General features: G+C 44.8%; 1 protein-coding gene across 1 annotated transcript in view; it reads left to right on the plus strand.

The window, feature by feature from the left end:
* The window catches only part of LZTR1 (leucine zipper like post translational regulator 1), a 35,824-nt gene continuing 16,734 nt past the window's right edge, over positions 1–19,090 (plus strand). The window contains exons 1-9 of the mRNA XM_066203925.1: positions 1–188; positions 261–323; positions 657–713; positions 1,997–2,076; positions 2,435–2,543; positions 4,166–4,249; positions 5,701–5,758; positions 6,334–6,473; positions 6,643–6,844. Of these exons, the coding sequence (XP_066060022.1) occupies positions 13–188; positions 261–323; positions 657–713; positions 1,997–2,076; positions 2,435–2,543; positions 4,166–4,249; positions 5,701–5,758; positions 6,334–6,473; positions 6,643–6,844 (969 nt within the window). The 5' untranslated portion in view covers positions 1–12. The remainder of the gene's footprint in view (positions 189–260; positions 324–656; positions 714–1,996; positions 2,077–2,434; positions 2,544–4,165; positions 4,250–5,700; positions 5,759–6,333; positions 6,474–6,642; positions 6,845–19,090) is intronic.

Consider the following 19,090-nt stretch of genomic DNA (forward strand, 5'->3'; position numbering starts at 1 on the left):
CACGGCTGGGCCATGGCGGCGGCCGCGGCCCCGGCGGGTGGCGCGGGGCGCTCGAAGGTGGCCCCGAGCGTGGACTTCGACCACAGCTGCTCGGACAGCGTCGAGTACCTCACCCTCAACTTCGGGCCCTTCGAGACCGTGCACCGCTGGCGCCGCCTCCCACCCTGCGACGAGTTCGTGGGGGCCCGGTGAGCTGGGGAGCGGACGGGATGGTGGGAGGGGGGCTCCCGGCGCCGCTGACCTGTCCGTGCCGCCCGCAGGCGCAGCAAACACACAGTGGTGGCTTATCGGGATGCGATCTACGTGTTCGGCGGGGACAATGGGTAAGGAGAGCCGGGAACGCGGGGAGCGGGGCCGGGGTTGAGGGGAGATGGATGGATGTGAGGGGAGGTGGCTGTGAGGGGAGATGGGCATAAGGGGAGATGGGTGTGAGGGGAGATGGGCATAAGGGGAGATGGCTGTGAGGGGAGGTGGCTGTGAGGGGAGGTGGGTGTGAGAGGAGGTGGCTGTGAGGGGAGGTGGGCATAAGGGGAGATGGGTGTGAGGGGAGGTGGGTGTGAGAGGAACGAGGTGTGAGGGGGGCAGGGCTGAGGGTCCGTGGCCACCCTGTCCGACCCCCCGCCCGGCTCAGCCGCCTCTCCCGTCCCTCCCCGCAGAAAGACGATGCTGAACGATCTGCTGCGCTTCGACGTGAAGGACTGCTCGTGGTGCAGGTGGGCAGCGCGGCCCCTCGCTGTCCCTGGGGGCTGGCAGGGCCGGGACACGCCGCGGCTTCCCTCGTTAGCTTGGGCTGGGTGTAAAAGTTTGTGGCACTACCCGAGTACCCTATGTTAAAAACGTGGCCGTAGATCCGGTGTTAATTTAAGAAGTGGCCAACCGTTTATTGAAACAAAATGACTACTGGAACAGCAGAAGGGTCGGGCTAGGCCCGAACCCTTTACAACAAGCCAGAGTAACCAAATACATACAGTACTATACGGGCTCTTCTCCCTCTAGGAAACAGTATCCCTCAGGGGAAAGACACCCCTCAGTCCGTCACTCTGTCTTTATATCCTCTGTCCTCTTCTTGGTTGCGGGATTCAGGATCCTCGAGGGGATTCGCTCGTTCTCCAGAGTTCTGCTGGTTCTCCACGGGAGCTCCTCTGGACCAATCACTTTTCCCACCTTTAAATGGTTGGTCGGTTGTGTCCCGCAGTCATGGCCCGGAGCAATGTTCTGATTTGGAGTCTTCTGTGGAGGAAGAATGATCCCCCCTTTCCCTTTTCTCTCTCTCTCTGGCATCAGCATTGTAAATACTCTAGCAACCCTTCAACTGTAACTTCTTGCACTCCTAACTATTCAGAACTCCTGGTGACAATTATACAAACTTGCAATCACAACTGTACAAAACTTGCAATAACAACCCATGCAAAGTTACGAATGGAAATGAAACTTATAAGATACATATCTATACCTTTATGGCTGAAAAGCTCTAACTTTAAATATTTATGACACCCTAGAAGAAATGTCACCTCTGCCCAGCACTGTCACAGCTGCTCCCTGCCAGCCTGCTGTGTGCTGGGCCATCGGGGTTAGAGATCCTGCCCGAGGGGAGGCCGGGCAGCCCAGCAAGGGAGAGGACCAGGGTCACCTCTGTCCCTGCAGACTGTGGGTGAGCAGAGGGACCAGGTGTGCTGCACCCCTCGGGCCAGGGAAGGTGCCAGGGGGTCTCACACCTTTCTTGGCTCCTTTGCTCTGCATTGGGCAGTCTCTTGTCTCACCTGTGTCTCACTTTCCAGCTCCTCCAAACAGATTTCAGCAGCAGCGTGTTTGTAACCATTTATACTGTATTACTGTTCCATAAAATCTTAGTGCAATCAACGATCCAAAATCAATGAAACACTCAGGAGCAAAAGAATAACTTCTAACAGTTGTTTCTTTTCTGAGTCTGCGCAGTAGCTCTGGGTGCCCAAGGCATGACCAGGGCGTTTGACTGCTGCTCTTGTAACCTGTGCAGGGCTTTCACGACGGGGACGCCGCCGGCACCACGGTACCACCACTCCGCCGTGGTCTACGGGAGCAGCATGTTTGTGTTTGGTAAGGCAGCAGGAGGTTGTGCTGGAAGTCGTAGATGTGTTGCTGTACTGGTTTGAAAAAAGAATGAGAGATCTTTAGGAAGTGTCAAAGATCTCATTCAGTAGCAGCTCTGGTATTTTTCATGGCTGACTGTGATTTCAGCTTTAGTTTGGAAATATTTCACTGTTTTGTTTAAAGTAAAGACAACTTGAAGCTCATTACCACAGTGATTCTTTAGGAGAAGGAGTGGAGGAGAAGTCTCCTTCTGCAGTAGTCCATTAACCAAACATTTTATGCAGTCCAAAGTTTCACCTAATGCAATGCCTGGGAGTGTGTGTGCTGCATTGCCTGGGAGTCTAATGGAATTCTTGTTGTCCAGGTGGTTATACTGGAGATATCTATTCCAATTCTAACCTGAAGAATAAAAACGACCTCTTTGAGTATAAGTTTGCAACTGGGCAGTGGACAGAGTGGAAGACTGAGGGAAGGTAAGAGCTGGTGTCTTTTTCTCACGTTTCAGGGGAGTGAGGTTGGCTTGGCATCACTTCACATGGCACAGTCAGACCTAGTCACAGTGCTGATGTTAGGGTTGCAGCATGATTGCTACTCTGCTTTCTCAACTAAAGTTTTTTGGTTCTACAGGAGTTTTTTTGGAAGCCCTCCATTCCAGAGGGCACTATAATGGAAATTTGTCCAAAATCCGCTCTTCATGTTTCAGGTCCCTCACAGAAGGGATGGGAGCAACAGGAGTTGGGCTTTTTTCTGAATTGTTCCAGTTTCAAGGATAGCCTGGGATCAAATTGTTGATCCCTCATGAACATGGGCTCCTGAGATTCAGGGTTCCAAGGAAAATCAAAATCACTAACACATTGCTTCCTAAAATTGACTCTGTGCACATTTCTGACAGTGTCTGTGATCCAGCTATGGAGTGTTTTCTACAAGGGCCTGGACAGGATAAAGGGGAATGGCTTCATCCTGGCTGAGCAGTGTTAGATTGGGAAGGAATTCTTGGCTGTAAGGGTGGGGAGGCCCTGGCACAGGTTTCCCAGAGCAGCTGTGGCTGCCCTATCCCTGGAAGTGTCCAAGGCCAGGTTAGATGGGGCTTGGAGCAACCTGAGCTAGTGGAAGGTGTCCCTGCCCATGGCAGGGAGTGGGACTGGATGGGCTTTAAGGTCCCATTCTACCCCAGACATTTCTGTTTACCTCTCCCCAGTAAGGGTCATGTGGTGTCTTTACCCACAGTCCTATACACAGCTGAAGTTTCTGAAATGCTGCTTTCACTGGAGAGAGGGAAGGGAACATTTGTTGTTGTGATTTGTGGAGAGAGATGAGGAATGTCCCATCCATTGTTGTGTTACTCTTGCTCACCTCTGATGAGCATGTTATATTTCAGAACAGAGATCATATTAGTAATTTCTCTTTCTGGTTAATTCTGGTAACTTGGGACATTTTGGAGTAATTCTTACTCAGTTTGCAAACTCACATTTTGCTTGTTGTTCCCCAGAGTTACAGTGTTCACGTGGTACAATGACCTCAGACAAGCCAACAGATGCCTTGTGGCATCACAGGTTTGTTCAGCCTGGCTGATTTAGTTAAAACAACAAAGAATGTGGAAGAGAAATCATAGGTTTGACTTTTCATCGTGGGCACTACATCTTGGGAACAACCCTAAATGATCCCAAATGAGTATCCTGAGCTCTGTCCAGGTCTCATTTCTGTGTTTCACCTGCTTAGTCTGTGGGAATACATGTGGGATGTTCACAGCAAGAGTTGACTGCCACCTTGCTCTACCAGTAGTGCTATGAATTTTCCCATTATTTAACTACATTATGCAAAATATTCTAAGAGTATTTGAGTCCTGGCTAGGAATTAGTTGGGATTTTTTTTTCTTTTTTCTTTTTTTTTTTTTTTTTTTCTGTCTGCATTGTCTGAGTGCAAAACTAATACGTGCCTTCAAGAGACTCACTCAGTGTTTGGAGGGTGCATGGCAGAAGCAGTTTTGTGTGGGAGACTTTCTTCTTCTTACATGTGCATTTTAGTTCTTAGATCCTTCTGCAGCCCCTCTGCAGCTTCAGAGGGAAGATTATTGTCTGCATTTTCTTCCTTGCAGGTTGCCAGTGGCCAGGTCAGCTCACGGCGCCACAGTGTACAGTGACAAGTTGTGGATCTTTGCTGGATACGATGGCAACGCACGGTATGGGGCAGTATCACCCTCTCCTTGACTGCTTTTGTGAAATCCCAGCCCCTCGCTTTCCACCTTTGTAGAGACATTTCCATATTCCAAGAGATTTAAACACTCAGCTGGAGCTTTGCAAAGCCAGTCTATTGTTGAGCATTGCAGTTTTGTAATTCATTGGTTCTTGCTCAAATAAGTATGTGCTTAAAGCCTGAAGATCTGGTTACTCAGAGTGATTGTGGATGTGTAATTTGACAGTGTGCTTGGTTGTAAGGCTGCAAAATGATCTTTGGAATTTGGCAAATGCACATTGCTTGAAAGATCCCCAGTACAGACCAGCTGATGTTGCTGAAGACTTAGAGAACAAAGCCTGGATTTGCTATGAAATCATCTGACAGAACTAAGAACAACGTGTCAGTTTTTTTCTCAGAAGTCTCTGGAAATATGTAATATTTAGGTTGAAGGGAGGTGGGATTTTTTATAGGGAAAGATGGGAAAGGAGCGGTGCTGAGATATTAGAGCCTGGTGCTTTGTCTCACAGTAGCTCCTTGCATTTGCTGTTGGTCTGTCAGGGAACAGTCAATTCTGGACATGTCATTTTTTTCTGTTGGGATGAACTCGAGGAGTAATTTATGTTGATGTACAATATTTGCATCATGACAGCAAACAGATTGTCACAAATGAGGAGCTGGGTTGCCTCTTCTTCTGAGGAGAATCTTCAGAAAAGTGTCCAGCTCCACAAAGTCTCCAGGAGAACTGCTGATTATTGGGAAAACAGATGGGATGTCTTTGTTATTTCTGTAGGAGGAATTGGTATAAGATGCATGACTCTGTGGGATTGTTCACTGCCAGCTTAGGGAGTCCCCCAGGGCCTTGGGTAGCTCGAAGGAAGGAGTGGGTGAGAGGAGCTGTCTTATTTATGTTAAATATGTCTGATCATGTTACAAAAAAGTCTTTTTATGGAACTTGAGCCTCCAGGCAGATTTGAACAAAGAAAACATCTGTAGTTACTGTGAGTAACTTGTTCTGGGAACAGCACAGTCAGAGATATGTTCAGGTTACTTGCTTCATCCTTCTTTCTGTACTTAACGGAGGATTCAGCCATGTAAATAATTGTTGTGGTCAGTCTGAGTAGTTAACAGGGATGAGCAGAAGGAGCAGGGTAATAAGGGGTATTTTGTAAAAATCCTGAAGATTAAATAGCTCAAATCCTTAAGCTCCAGACTGAATTGCTGTATGTAGCTGTTAACTGCAGTGTACTTGTAGCTAGAAAGATGCTGGAGCAAGCTGGGGTGGGGCTGTAAAATTTACATATAGGACAAAGGGATTCTGATAATTGTTTTTCTGTCAGTGGAAGTAGGAGATTCTTCCTGTGCAGAAGGAATATTGATGAAATAGGATTGCTGTCCTTTTAACACTTAGAAAAAATGAACGTGTTGAAATGAAGCATTTTTTGTGTTATGGCACAGATTAAATGACATGTGGACAATAGGCCTGCAGGACAGAGAGCTGACCTGCTGGGAAGAGGTAAGAAGCTTTAACTTCAACTAACACATGAAATTCTCTTTTTTTTTGTTTTTGTACAATTACTTAAAATTCCTCATTCTAGACTGCACCAGTCTTTCTTCAGAATGTGTTTTTGACCCACACTGAAAAGAAACAGTCTAAATTTGATTTGGTTTGGGTATTTGGAAAACCAAGTGTGTATGAAAGGGTGATTTTTTTTGCTTGTGAATCTGTGAACTGGACTTGGACTTCCCATGGGGGATTTGCTGTTGCCCCTTGTGGGAGGGACTGCATTCCCTTTCTGACCACTGCATTCCCACTCAGACCACTGACACAGACTGGGAGCTTTGCTGGCCAGGTGACCAAAGTCTTGATCCTTACAGTACTGAGAGCTTTAAAAATGTGGCCTCCCAACCTTTTTATCCAGGCAAAATCAGATACGTAACCACAGCAGGAGTTGATTGCCTGTCTCCAGCTTTACAGGGCCGATGCCATGTGCTCACCCTGGCTGTACCTGTGTCCCTGCAGCATACTCAGCATGTGGAGTTGTGCACTGTAACAATACATTTCTGATTTTGAACTTAATTACCTTTCAGATTGAACAAAGTGGTGAAATTCCTCCTTCCTGCTGTAATTTTCCCGTGGCGGTTTGCAAAGACAAGATGTTTGTTTTCTCTGGCCAGAGTGGAGCAAAGATTACCAATAATCTCTTCCAGTTTGAATTCAAGGAAAAGATGTAAGTGTAGACAGTTAAGTCATGCAAAACCCACACAGTCCTCGACTGCCTGAGCTGCGAAATGTAATAGTGACGGGTATTGAGGGAGAATGCTGTGTCTCCTGGTGACAAAGGACAGAGTTAGAAAATTGGAAAGAATTGTAAAAAACCACCTTGTTTCTTGTCCCAGCTGGACACGGATCCCCACGGAGCACCTGCTGCGGGGCTCTCCACCCCCTCCCCAGCGGCGATACGGGCACACGATGGTGGCCTTCGACCGGCACCTCTACGTGTTTGGGGGGGCTGCGGACAACACGCTGCCCAACGAGCTCCACTGCTACGACGTGGACTCCCAGACCTGGGAGGTCATCCAGCCCAGCCCAGACAGTGAGGTAAAACATTCAGCTTGTTGTTTTTTTCCTTTATGTTCCAGCTTTTTTGACTCATTTTTGCCGTGGACACTTCTTGACAAGAGGATTGGCTTTTAGTTAAATAGTAACAACTCCTTCCCACTGATGGTTAATCAGCACAAATATTGTGGGTAGCAGTCCTTAAAAATTAGTCAGTGTTGACACATCTAATACTTCGCTTAACACATTTTAAAGAAATACCATGAAATGCTTTGATGTGTGTTATGAGTCAATCATTTGTTCAGTGAAAAGCTGAGCAATGAATTCAGTGTGTACCAGTGGTTCATAGGTTGGCTGTGTGATCCACTTGAAGCAGAATTCAAAACTAGACAAGATTTGATTTGTCACTGTAATGCCCATGTGCATAAAATCTTATAAATTCTGATTATACATAGATGTGTGGCTGGCAAAAAGTAATATGGAGGCTCGGAAAGGGCTGTTTTAACATACTTGCATTAATAAGAGATATAAATTTAAAAATATCTGTTTCTACACGGGCACCAAAAGGCTGTAGACCACCAAGTGCCAAGAAAACACTCCAAATACGACAATGTTTTAAAAAAAAAAAGAAAGATGAACATACTAATCTGTTTCTTTTGCTTCTTGCTAGTCACGCAAAGCAGCAATTGCATGATAAAATGTTTTTTCTTATAGCACACTCACAAATGCTGTCTTGGATCAGCTTGTATTCCAGGTGGAAGTGCCAAGGGCTCACCTGGTTTCAGTGCATATTTCAGGTCATGTAGGTGCGGGTTGTTTCATCCCAGAATGCACAAGCAGTTGTTCCCTGAAGCCCATACCAGTGTGTGTGTAGTTCCTGGCTTTGGAGCATCAGCATTGCGTTTATTAATGTGAATAGATTTTACCTTAAGCCACGTTAAGGTACTGCAGCTGATGTCACAGCGGGTTTAGGGTGTGAGCTGCTCTGCAGATGGAGGTGCTCCACGTGTGTGTGTGCTGTGCACGCAACTGCACAGCCTGAGGTTACACTTCAGACAGCTGGGTGTTGCAAGAATTAGATCAGGTGCAGAGTTACTGATTTAGCCAGCACAGGTGTGACAGGGCTCACCCCCCAAGAGCTGTGTGGGGTGTTTGGTGTGTTTATGTGTTTGCAGACACGTCACAGCATTGGGTGAGCTAAAAATCCCACACACACACTGCTCAAAATTAACCATGCTCATGGGCCTTGTTGGAAACTGGTACTTGACCAAAGTATTTCACAGCAGCCTATTAAAAAGTTTTGTTTTAAAAAGCTGATTTATTGTCCCATGAAATTAGTAAAGCTGCTTCTTCAACTTTTTAAAGCCACAGTTGCCTTCAGGACTATAGATCCTGTTCTGTTCCTGCCAGTGTTAGGCATGTGAGGCTTCAACAGGTGTTGGTTCTTTGGGACACAACTGCTTAACATTTCCAGGAGAGGAACTGCTCTTGGCAGTGTTGTAAACCAGCATTATTCCCTGAGTTATCCCCTGCTGAATTTCATTTCAGATTTCAAAACTCTTTTCTTCGTCTGTCTGTAATCCCAGGCAGAGTTCTGTTGCTTGTGTTGTATTTTGCAGTTTCTTTCTCTGGTACAGCATCTAGAGACTGATTTGGTAGAAGTGGGAGGTGAAACTGGTGCTGTTGAAACACATAATAGCAAATTTTCCGAAAAGACTGATTAACTGCCAAACCTGAAAGACTTTTGGGGTTATAAGTAAGTTTTAAATTATTTTGTGTCTTCTGGAGTCATAACTAGGCAATTTCTCAGAAACATTTTCCTAAAGTTTCCATGAGCTTTTGGCAAAGACTTCTAAAGGTAGCAAAGAATCTCCAATACCATCCTCTTCCCTGGACACTCTGAACTTGAATTTTCCTTTTTTATCCATCTCTGTGAACAAAATTATTCATGGTAATTTGAAGCAAAATAGAAGTTGATAAGTGCGATGCTGTCTCAGCACTTGAGGGTTTGTGCCGTGTGTGAAGTGATAGTGACCTCTGTTACTGTGCAGCAGAATGACCTGCCTGACTTTTAGAGTTGGGCTTTTTCCTTTCCAATGGATGTATTGAAGAGTTTACCTTTTGCTTGCTCTGTGTTGTGTGGTATGATCTGAAAAATGCTGCATTACAACTTTGCTTAATTGCACTATAGCAGGGTTACTTTCTTACTTATGGTCATGTGATGCATATCCTTAATTCTTTCTTCTTTTGGATGTTTAGCATGGAATGGGTAAAGCCTCTGCAGTCCAAAATAAGGTTTGGTGCTGATTAAGCTATTAATTCACTGGTGATTTTTACAGTGCTTTGCAAAAGAGAGTACAGAAGAGATTGCTTACATTGAAGGGGAGTCGTTACTGCCATTCCAGTCTTGTTCTCTGAACTTAGGCTGCCCTGAGGAACTTTTCAGGGTGATCTGGGAGTGATTTGGACTTTTCAGACCTATTTGTGCCAGTAGCAGGAATAGGCTGTCAGGTGGAAATTGTATGTCCTCTGCTACCCTGTTGTGGACAACGCAGAAGGTGACAAGTCACACAAGGCTGAAGAATATTGGGGTTGTTACGTGGAAAAGGTGGCACAATTTGGGCATTAATCACAGCAGAGTTCTAGGAAGGTCCTAGAGGCACAGACAGCATTTTTGTGTCAAGTGCTGCAGGTGCCCTGCGACAGTCTGGCATTTTCTGCATTTTGAGTAAGCAGGTAGAACAAACCTGGGAATAGATCTGGCAAAGGACCTGTTGTGGTTCTCTGTCCAGGGTGCTCAGAATTCTTGGTAGTTCCTCACTGTGGGATGGAGGATGGGAAATGGCTTAGTGTGTAGAAGAGGGCAAACTGAGATGGAACAGGGCAGTACTTCAAAAATAAACCAGGAGCTGCCATTTTGTGCTTTAGAATGTCTCCAGAATGAATAACAAGACGTCCTTGCTGAGCTACACAATTGCAGTCTGTAGCTCCTCAAACCTATATATAATACATGTACATACATATCATACAGAGCACACAGAGCTATTCCCCATCTTTGCTGTAAGATGATCTTCACAGCTGGGGGTTCTCCTTTTCTAAGGCAGCCACAGGAATATCTTGTCTGAGTCCTTGCCTGCCTGCATTACACTGCCAAAGCTTCCTGGCGTGCTGGATTTTCTTCATACAGGGCTACTGAAGGATTTCAAAAGCAAGAAATAGATTTTTTGTTTGCCTCAAGATTTTCTATTGAGCTTAAAATATCCTTGCTTTCTGAAGAAGGTTGGAGCAGCGTAAGAAGTCAGCAGGCAGTAAGAGGAAGAATGCTCCATGTTGTACAGTTGACAGACACATGTGCACGTGGCAGTCATGGCTTGTGCTGCAGAGGGGAGTGTTCTGCAGGGAATTACAGGAGCTCTGGGTCTGGCAGGGAGCACAGCCAGTTGTGGACACAGATCCACAGAATCCAAGGTGCTGTTTGGAGCAGCCACTGCCTCATAGAGGCAGGGTGTTATGCCAGGAAGAAGAAAATTCTCCTTCCTCACAGTTCCATCATCTCCCTGTGGCTGCAGGGACTGGCGAGTCGTCCATCTGTCCTGAAGTTATGAGGGAAATCTCTAAAACTTGTTCTGGGAAACATTTCAGTCTCACAATTAGGGCTTTCAAAGCCAAGAGCAATAAAAATCTCCAATTTTCAAAGCTCTTAATTTTTCTTTTAGTAAGCCAAAAGGGAGGTTAATGTGCTGGTAACCTTCTTGGGCTTACTCGGGGGCTCAGTTTTGGAGGTTTTCAGACAGATTACAGTGACATGGTTTGTAGGCAGCTGAGGAAGATTAAAAGGACTTAGTCATTCTCCTGAGGATGAGGCTGCCCCAGTCTCCTTGTGCAGAAATCAGTTACACCCCTTGAGGTATCTTCAGGCAAGAGAAATGTGTTACTGTGTGCACAGTGCCCCAATTTCCTGCAGTGAGCCCCCTAACAAGATCTGCCTCACATGTGGGCTGGGTAGTTGTCAAGGTATGGTGTTCTGCTGGGAGAGATAAAACTGAGCATTTCACAATCCAGAGGGAAGACTGATACTTCTGATGTTTATAAATAATTGTCATGTTCAGGCTTGCATCCTTTTTAAAAAACCATTTTTAAAAATGTAGGAGCTTCATACCAGTGCCCTTTGCAGGTCTGTGCTCAGTGAGCTGGAGAGAGACATCTTGAAAATGTTTGTATTTATAGGAATCTCCGCATCAAGAGTACCTGTAGCTAACACTATTGTACAGCTCCACTTCTGCTTGTCAATTCTATGTTCGTATCCTTTCTGAGGGGTGTTCATTATTGCATCCTTTTACAGTATTCTCCCAGAGGAAGCAAAATGCAAATGATGTGGATGATAGGCAGAAGGAATATTTCTGTAACTCACTCAGTGGTAAGGAATTGTAACAACACAGATTTAACGTGACCCGCATTAAGGTGGTATAAAACTGAGTAACGGAAGGACTTGAAATATGCTTTTTGAATGAGGAGCAGTTATTTTGGATAAAGTTATGCTGCCAGCCTTGAAAGACAACAGAAAATCACAGCTTTCCTCCAGTATTTACTAATTGTCCAGAGCTTTGCCAATTACTGATTACAATAACAGTCCACTCAAGGATTTTGATTTCTTCTTAAGGTGCATGCAAGCAGTCCGTGTTTCAGTTTGGCTGTAGGATACATTTATGAACAGAGTGTGTGGTCTGCGCTTCATGGTTTCCCGTACAGCATCCCTGCAACAGTGACTTAAATTCCCAGTTCTTGTGGAGAGCTGAGAGAGCTCCTGGTGGTCTGAAATGGCTGGAAGTGCTGTGATATTCTTGGTTGTAGAAGCTGACACAGTGCAGTGTCATTAAGTAACATAAATACATGATCCTTGTGTTTATTAGTTAGATCTTCAAGTATAACGTCTCTTCATGTTATGTTCACAAACCAGGGAGGTTGTTCAGAGAAGAATGATTGAACATGGGAAGCCCAGTGATCAGCTATGAAGTGAAGTCTCTTTTAGGTGTAGGAAATTAAATCTTCCCTGGCTTACCTGGGAACAGAGGGGTTTTAATCTATCGGTGAAGGATAAAACAAGATCCAGCCACTTCAAGTTGAAACTAGAAATATCCAGACTGAAAAAGAAAGGAAAACAAATATTTACAAATTGTAAAGAATTAGAGTAATTCTTTATTGGAACCTTTTATCAGGTTTTTATGTAAAGTCTTCATTACACTTAAAGCAGGATTTGATATTTTCTAAAACGAAAGTTTTCCTCAAAGAAAATCTAAATTTCAGTACCTCTTCACAGATGTTTGGTAGGTTGGTTTATTCAGGAAGTCAGAATAAGATCCCAGAAGTACTATTATGGTTATTGGATTTTTGAATGCACACTGCATGCCAAAGAGAAGCAAATGGTTGGTCACTGGATTTTTGTCAGCTGTTGTCAGATTTCAATATATGATCTTTTGTGACGCGTTCATTGGGTTTGGCTGGAGTTTGGCTTGTTCTTCAAACTGCCTCATTCTCTCTGATGAATTATACATTAACATTGCTCTTTAAATTTGCAACTGATATGTACTAAAGCAATTTTAAAGGAAAGAACATTTACGATTATTACAACTGTAAATAAATTACAGGCAGCCTCATACCCTGACCTTTGTGGTTATGCGACCATGTGTTTGGATATCATTGTTAATGGGTTTACCTTCCTGTTTTCATTCTGTGTTTTCCAGTGAATGCCAAATGGAAAAATCTCATCCTCAGTGTAGAGCACAGTTACAAAGGATGTCTCTATTGCATCCCCTGTCACTTGTCATAAACAGAGCTGATATTGCAATAAGCTTTTGTTTTTATGACTTTGCTTCTGTATGTGGTGATTTAACCCAGAACTCCCCCATGTCCTGGGCTGATCCTCCAGCATGGGCAGCAGGGCAGGGAGGGGGAGATTCTGCCCCTGTGCCCCGCTCAGGTGAGACCCCACCTGCAGAGCTGCCTCCAGCCCTGGGGTCCCAGCACAGGAAGAATGTGGAACTGCTGGAATGAGTCCATAGGAGGCCTGGAGCCCCTCTGCTCTGGAACCAGGCTGGGAGAGCTGAGGTTGTTCACCTGGAGAAGAGAAGGCTGTGGGGAGACCTTAGAGACCCCTCCAGTGCCTAAGGGGGCTCCAAGAGAGCTGGAAAGGGACTTTGGACAAAGGCCTGCAGGGACAGGACAAGGAGGGAATGGCTTCCCGCTGCCAGAGGGCAGGGTTAGGTGGGATATTGGGAAGGAATTCTTGGCTGTGAGGGTGGGGAGGCCCTGGCACATGGTGCCCAGAGAAGCTGTGGCTGCCCCATCCCTGGAAGTGTCCAAGGCCAGGTTGGACGGGGCTTGGAGCAGCCTGGGACAGTGTATGGTGTCTCTGCCATACAGGGATTGGAGCAAGATGATCTTTAAGGTCCCTTCCCACCCAAAACATCCTGTGATTCTGTGATTTATCTTAAGTTGTAGGTTTCTGCATCATGGTCTTCAACTTTCTGTCTTCTGCTTCAATTCATGACAGTCTCTTTCTGTATTAAGGGCTGTATGTGAGGAAGTGGTGCTTATGAAGGTGATCCTCTTCTTTTCATCATTGTTAAGCTGCAATAGATCCATTTATGTTGACAGTGTAGTTACGGCAATCTCAACAAATAAACTGCAGACAAAATATTTTTGGCTTTCTGAGATTAGTGTGATGTTGAAGGTTTCATGAGATATTTCAAGAAGTCTGCCAGTGGAAATGTCTTTTTTTCTCTCAGGAACAAAATAAGTACTGTTGACCCTGTCTGGAGCAAAGGAATAGGAATAGCCTTTGAAGAGGTTCATTCTGTGTGTCTGTGATAGAGATTTTATTCCCTGTTTTCTTGTCTGTACCATCAGAAGGGAAATGTAAAAGCTAAATTTCCACCTTAGATGTAAATTAAATTTCCATTTTAACAAGAGCACAGCTGAGCTTCCAGCCCTGCAGTATTGTTAAAGAACCGGAGGAAGTCTTAGAATCACAAAAGCAGGGAGGTTGGAAGGAGTTCCAAGGTTTTGAATCCAGCCATATGCTCAGAGCAGGTCTGGTTTAGGCAGGGTGCTCCATTCCATTCCATTCCATCTCCTGGGTCAGAGATCCAGCAGCTTCTCCTGGTTTCCATCCAGTGCTTGTCCAGTATCATGATCAAAGACATTTTCCTCCCGCACTGAGAAAGAACTTCCTGTGCTGACTTGAGTCTGTTGGCTCCTCTCTTCCCATGGGGCACCTCTCTTGAGGAGCAGCTCTGACGTCCCTGCAGGAAGGTGCCTCCTTTGCCTTCTTTTCTCTCATCCATCCTGTGCTCCAGCCCTTGATCACAACCTTGATGTTGGTGTCCCTCCACTGGACTATGCAGGTCAGTGCCTTTCTGTGCTAGGGATCCCAGAACTGGCCACAGTGCTTCAGCCGGGGACTTGAAAATAGTGAGTAGAGGAGGACAAGTCCCTTCCCTGAGCCTGCTGGCACAGCTGAGGGGCTGCTGGCCATGCTGTCAGAGGGTGCTGTTGAACCCTCTGCAGCTCCCTGTCTACCACATCTGTGTTCTACAGAGCTGTGTTCTGGACAGCCAGTCCCCAGCCTGTATCATTGCAAGGAATGACTGTCCCAAGGCCAGGACTTGGCAGAACTTCCTGAGGTGCCCACGGCCCATTTTCCAGCCTGGCTCAGTCCTTTGGAATATCAGCCTCCAGCATTTTAAACTGCTCCAGACAATTTGCTATCAAGGGTAGACTTGCTGAGAATGCAGTGCCCTCCTATAACCCATGAAGCGTTTTGAAGGGGATGATCAGGTTAGTCAGGAAAAATTTGCCCATGGTAAATCCTTGCTGACTGATACCAGTCACCTCCTTCATGTGGTAGAAGTAGCTTCTAGGAAGATTTTCTCCATAACTTTCTTGGGATAGCAGTGCAGTTGCCTGGGTCATGGCTAGCTGTGTTCCCAAAGTTCATACCCGGCCAGATTTTTTAAATTAATAGGGACTTTTTGGGTTATAAACAGCACTTTGGTTACTCTTGGGTACCTGCAGTGATAAACTGGATGACTCCCATTGCCATAATCTGAAAGGAATGACAGCCTAAGGAAAGGCCGAAAAAAGGAACAACAGCCTATGGAAAGGCTCAGTAAAATCCTTGAGCATTTGTCTGCTTCTCTTAATTTGTAGAGCTGCGTGTCTTGAAGTTCACTCTAACATGTGTCTGTTCCAATTTTGTCTGAAAGCAGAGATTGTCTGCACCCAGCATGGAAAAACATTTTAAATCCTTAAACCTCCTTGAACCTAAGGACTGTCCAAAGCTCTGCCTGTCCATCTGTTTGAATTTGATGTTGTTGCCTGGTGTAACAGTGTGCAAACATCTCAGGTATCAACAGCTCCCAATCTCCCAGTAGTGACAGCTCATTTGGACCTGTAGCTTATGGTTTTCTTGCAGTTTCAGAGAAAAACAGATAGCTTTTACCTTTTAGTTTAAGTTGGTTCACCAGGTTGGTTTGTTGATGGCTTTAGGTCTTTTTATTTCATTTTGTCTTTGAGCTTTTAATGATTCTGAAGGATGGAGGGGCTCATTGATGTTCCTAGGTTGTGAAAGAAATCTGAGCACATCGTTACTGACTTTTGAGTTCAGTGCATTGATACCTTCCATAATACCTGCTCATTCATAGCTGAGTGTAAGGAAAATTAACATTTACACAGTTATAAATCTATTCTGTAAATATAAGAAGGCTTCTGAGGAGCTGAGAGTAAGAAAGGAACAAAAGGAACACCTTGAAACAACTGGAGAGGATTTGATTTTAGCAATGTCCTAGTATTGCCCATGGCGTTGAAATTTCTATCACCAAAAGCGCTGAAACGTATTAAAATGCTTCGAGAAAGGAGTCTGAGAGAGAAGATAAGCAGTGCAGCAGCACAAGTAGTCACAGCCTGCAATAATAGCATAGTTAATGCACTCCTCACAGCCCAGAGTAAATCTCAATATGAAGAGGTTGAATTTTTGTCCCTGACCCAGTTCTGCTGGCCGTACAGAAGAGCTGGGCAAGGCCATGGCTCTGTGTGTGCTGCCAACCTGCCACCTGAGAAAGGCAGGTTTTTTACTTCATCCTCTTCCAGTGTCAGCATTGACATAAAACACAGGTTGTCACTTTGAGGTGATCCATCTGCCCTGTTTTTTCATCAAGGCAAAATGTGGGAAGGCTGTTTCAGAATAGGAAGGCTGTCTTGGGAATAGCTGATGGATATTCCCTCTTCACCATTTTAGCTTGTGAGCAAACTCCTCAGCTTCTCATCCTCATCCCTGGGAGTGTCCATGGCCAGACTGGAAGGGTGTTGGAGCAACCTGGCCTAGTGGAAAGTGTCCCTGTCTGTGGCAGAGGGTGGAACAAGATGAGTTTTAAGGTCCCTCCCATCCTGAACCAGTGTCGGATTCTGTGATTTGTGAAGAGCTATTGAGAGGAAGAGGGCAGACAAAAAGCAACTGGTGCAAAAGATTTCATTGCAGTGTGGCTCTGTCATTGCACAAACCTTGGGAAAACTACACAGCTAAAATGTTAATGGTTCAATGACAGTGATGGGCTCCAAACATGACCACAGAGCTTTCTCTGGACTGACCCTGAATATTCTGGATACACAGGGACAATCTTCCAGAGTTTCAGCTGCAGGGGACTGCTGCTCCGTGTCCAGTCTCTCATGCTTCCCATCTCTACTTTTGCACCCGTTTGTTTTTAAACTTTGTAACCAGGCGTCCTACCCAGCAGTGGCTGAGAGAGTATCTGCCCCAGAGGAAGCTCCCACTGTGCCTTCCAGACAACAGGGTTTAAAAAAATCATGGGATGTATTTGGTTTAGATTTCAGCATAGCAACAGTTAAACAAGGACCTACAGCAGACTCAGAGGAAAATAAAGAAACGTTTGAAAGTGAAAAAGACTTGAAAAATGGAAATTAAACTTATTATAGGAGAGAGAGAGAAATTCCACCTTCATATATGCCTTTTCTTCTCTGCTTCTTTTTTTTCCCCCTTGCAATTTATCGTGAGCTATTTAGCTTAAGCTGTAATCCAAGAACCATTTAAGCGTTGGCTCTGCATGTGCAAGTTCTAAATTGCATAGAGCAGGCTACTATTGACCCCTGAGTGGAAATGATTCATTTTACTTCTTTCACTATTTAATTTTACTTTACAATGTTTCAACTTAATTTATTAAGAACTTCAAGCAAATGTGTTCCTGGTGAGATCAAAATTTAAATCAATGAGTTTATGAAGGGATTTGCAGAGGTATTACTGAGTTTATTTTAAAGTATATGTGCTCAGGCCCAGAGCTCATGCTCAGGGCTGTAATCTCACCTACTTGAATACTTGCTGGGTGCTCTGGCACAGGAAAAGGCAACTTTAATGCACAGCTTTGGGAGTCAAATTAGAACCCTGATGATCAGCACAGGACAAACTCCATTTGTGCTGCCTGGACAGGCTACAGTGTGAGTCTGAGCACAAGAAATAAGTGGACAAAAAGACTTGTGAAATACTTTTATTTTGAAAATGATGGCTTCAGTCATGCCAGCAGTGTGGAAGGGTGTACTGAAGGGGAAGCAAAGGTGACTGACAAGATCTGCTTTTGAAAGCAAAGATTCCAGCTTGTAAAGATCCTCAGATGCAAATCTCATTAACCTTAAATAGAGAAACTACTCCAACAGATGAAACAGGGCGATGTAACTTAGAGAGGGGTGCCAGCCCCCATCATTGGAGGTGTCAGCATTGAATCCAGAATTTCTTCTGTCAGGCGCTGTTAATAAAGTAAGGAGATCACATTGATGGAGAGGTAAGTACAGGATCTAGAGCTGACAAATACATTCAGATTGGCAGTGCCTCTTTGTCAGTGATTTTTAGCATTCCTGTATGTACCAGGAATGAGAAAGACAAATCCCTTTGGATTCACACAGGACCATCTGGAGTTGTGCCAGCAGATGAAATTAGAATCACAGAATTATGGAACTCTTAGGGTTGGAAAAGACCTTCAAGATCAAGTCCATCCAGCACTGCCACATTCACCTCTAATCCATATCTCCAAGTGCCACGCACCCTTTGAACATTTCCAGGAATGGTGACTCTGTCACTGCCCTGAGCAGCCTGTGCCAATGCTTACAACCCCTTTCAGGAGAAAATGTTTCCTAATACCCAACCTCAACCTCCCCTGCTGCAATTCGAGCCATTTCTTCTCATCCTTTCTGACCATCCTGGCTGGCAAAAGTAGATAGTGTTTTGTAGTTGTTTCTTATAAACTCTACCTGGGGTCAGTGTATTCACCAGCTGGATTTGGCAGCTTGGGAGGTCCCTCAGTGAAAAATTCAAGATGAAGCAGGTTCTGGGTGTCTAGTATTGGTGGATGAGGAATGTGGGGACCAGAGTGTCTCTCCAGCTGTTTGTGCTCCTGAGCTCTATTAACCTTTTTTCCTCTTGAATATTTTCTTGAGGATCCAGCTCTCCTTCCTTGTGCTGGAACAAAGTTCCTGTGGCCAAATCCTTGGTCCTGGGAGGGCCGAGCATTGCTCCCCATGTGGGTGGCACCAAAATGTCACCACTTGCAGCCTTGTTATCTCCACGTGGGGGCTTGTGCTGGCCTGAATTCTGCTGTTCTGATTCAGTAAAACAAACACCCTGAAACTCTCAGCTGCACAATGTTTTGATGAACTGGACATGGCCTTTTCTGTTCCAGGCTGTCATTCCATGTTTTACATTTCTCTCTTTAAAAATGTGGTCTGTGTATTTAGAAAGTGAAGCTGTTTGATTGCTCAAGTTATTAGTAACTGCAGAGCTCTGGTTCCCTGGCCAGTACCAACAATTACAAAAGAAAAATCATCATTACAGCGTTCCACAGAGATTGTTGGAGTTGAATATGATGTGACTGGCAAGTACATCTTAATTAAATATTCAGGTGGTTCATGTTTGCTTTCTGGCACCAGTAGTTTCAAAGCCGTTAGACTTTTTTGATTGAGAAAAAAAAAAAGGTTGTTAAATTCAATGGCAGCTTTTAAAAACTAAATGCTAGAGAATTTTTAGAATTATTTTAATTAAAAGCAAAACTAAAATATGATTTATTAAAAAAAATAAGAAGATATATGGAAAATGACCTGAATAAGTCTGAAGGAGGTGGGCTGCATTTGAGTTCTGCTAGAACAGTTGTTTTTGTTTGGTTTTGGTTGCAGTTAGTTGTGAGAAAGATGTCACAGTACAGCTTACCCCAGCCTGCCTAGCTGTGTGGG

The sequence above is a fragment of the Chamaea fasciata genome, unplaced genomic scaffold, assembly GCF_029207755.1.
Source record: "Chamaea fasciata isolate MVZ Bird 193981 ecotype frontalis unplaced genomic scaffold, bChaFas1.0.hap1 SCAF_25, whole genome shotgun sequence".
Taxonomy (NCBI): domain Eukaryota; kingdom Metazoa; phylum Chordata; class Aves; order Passeriformes; family Sylviidae; genus Chamaea; species Chamaea fasciata.